Raw genomic sequence first — 1,867 nt, 5'->3', positions numbered from 1 at the left:
ACACATTCATTCAGCACTCTTTCTATACAAAGCTAATACAGATAAGTCATTCTATAAAGATTAAGCAGTGCTTTAACTCACACTCATACACTGATGGGATGCACATCATGGGTAGTGRGGGTTCAGGGTCTTGCCCAGGAACACTTCGACCTGTGGCCAAATAGCATTGGAATCGAACCACCTAACCACTCTGCCACAGCCGCCCCAATCTACCTACCTATGTACGCATCTGTCTACCTCCTGACCCACCAATTCTAAGTGCTTTATCTCTGGGGTGGTTAATGAAATGCTGATTATTAATTTATGCAAGCTCACTTCCCAGCTGTGATGTGATCCTGTCCTGTGTGGCGTGTCGTAGACTGTCCCTCTCGAATAGTGACTCCCTCCGTGTCAACCTCAACATGTTGGTCACTTCTGACATGGATGACAATCTTTGTGAAGCCTCCGTTTGTCACTGAATCCAGCTCACCGTTCATATACAGCCCTGATACAAATCACCAATAAGATTACATCACTTTGTGAATTTAAGGGTAAAACTTCCCATTCTGGGATGGTAAAAACAAAAAAATATTACTGACCCCTACTGGGATGGTGAAAAAGTTTCAGAATGGGTTCTTTAACCTCAAAGCACAGGGGTGTGGAAAGAGTCTYAGCTTTCACCAAAACAGTGTGTGAAACAGGAGCTAGAAAAAACAGACACTGTTAGATCACAGGGAAAAAAAGTTTTTACTCAACAGTTTATCCAAAGTTGTAATAAAATAAATGTGATGATGATTCTTTAGTTCAATCTTTCATATGGCTCTGATCAGTTGACTTCACTGGTTCTTCAATAAAAACAACACACCAACAAAATTTCATTAAAAACCAACACAGAAAATATATTTTAGAGCACATGAAGACCATAAAATAAAACAAATTAAAGCATATATTTACAAAATACAAGAGCAAAGCAAAAAAAACTAGACTAAAATACATACAGTAACCTTCTTTTCATTTTTAAACTCCATCATATTTATATAGCAAGTAAGAGGATGCAGGAGAGTAGTGCGACCCTGTTTCTGCAGCCTGACACATTTTTTGCCTGTTGAGGGGGTCAACACATCAGATTTACTGATGCTTATTTATTCACCCTTTTCAGTCAGAACTCGTACACCAAAATGTGAACTCTTATCATAAGCAACGAGTCCTCAATTAGGAAGAAACCAATTTATGTCTTTTAAAAGTTGATTACAAAAATAGAAACATAACATAAAGAGAAAAAAAATAAAGTGTTAAAAAGATTTCAAAGGAGGTTGAAAAATTCTTAGATTACTGATGTTGTAAATCTAAGATGAATACTATTTTAATCTTAGGTATCAAACAATAATCAATCTGTTGGACAGGATATTGTTTATTTGAGGTGAGTTTACACAAAGTTAACTATTTCATAAACAGTTCACTTTGGAATTTGGATGAGAGAGAAGTGTTACGATTTGAGCAGATTGTTAGGTTAGTTCTTATTTACTTGTTTGTTTATTACTGCAATCAAAGAAATGATTTTTGTCAAGTTTACAGGACAGGTACCTGGTCAGCTTAAAGGGTGGCTTGGAAGATTCTGGCTCCCCAGAGTCTGTGACTAAATCCTTCAAGCCAGAAATATTTCTTACAGTTAAACAAAGTTTTCTTCTCAGGTTAACTTATCCTTGAATGTTAGCTTTAAAAATCTTAGTTCAGAGTTTTTGTGTTGTTCTCAGATACGAGGATCATAAAAACAGAGACAGGACACATAGTTGAACAGGACTTGAGGGAGTGAAGTGAATTCTCCCCGTGAAAATCTCTCTCTCTCTCTCTCTCTCTCTCTCTCTCTCTCTCTCTCTCTCTCTCTCTC

The 1,867-nt window shown here is 37.1% G+C and overlaps 1 protein-coding gene across 1 annotated transcript in view; it reads right to left on the bottom strand.

Annotated features, from left to right (window-relative positions):
- LOC106516130 (inter-alpha-trypsin inhibitor heavy chain H3) overlaps positions 1 to 1,867 on the bottom strand; it is an 18,347-nt gene that overhangs the window by 4,489 nt on the left and 11,991 nt on the right. The window contains exons 19-20 of the mRNA XM_014006329.1: positions 579 to 683; positions 316 to 484 (exon numbers count right to left, since the gene is read on the bottom strand). Coding sequence (XP_013861783.1) covers positions 316 to 484; positions 579 to 683 — 274 coding nt within the window. The remainder of the gene's footprint in view (positions 1 to 315; positions 485 to 578; positions 684 to 1,867) is intronic.

This window comes from Austrofundulus limnaeus, unplaced genomic scaffold (assembly GCF_001266775.1).
Source record: "Austrofundulus limnaeus strain Quisiro unplaced genomic scaffold, Austrofundulus_limnaeus-1.0 Scaffold35, whole genome shotgun sequence".
NCBI lineage: Eukaryota > Metazoa > Chordata > Actinopteri > Cyprinodontiformes > Rivulidae > Austrofundulus > Austrofundulus limnaeus.
The sequence above is the reverse complement of the archived record's forward strand: the minus strand, read 5'-3'. Positions and strand labels throughout refer to the sequence as shown.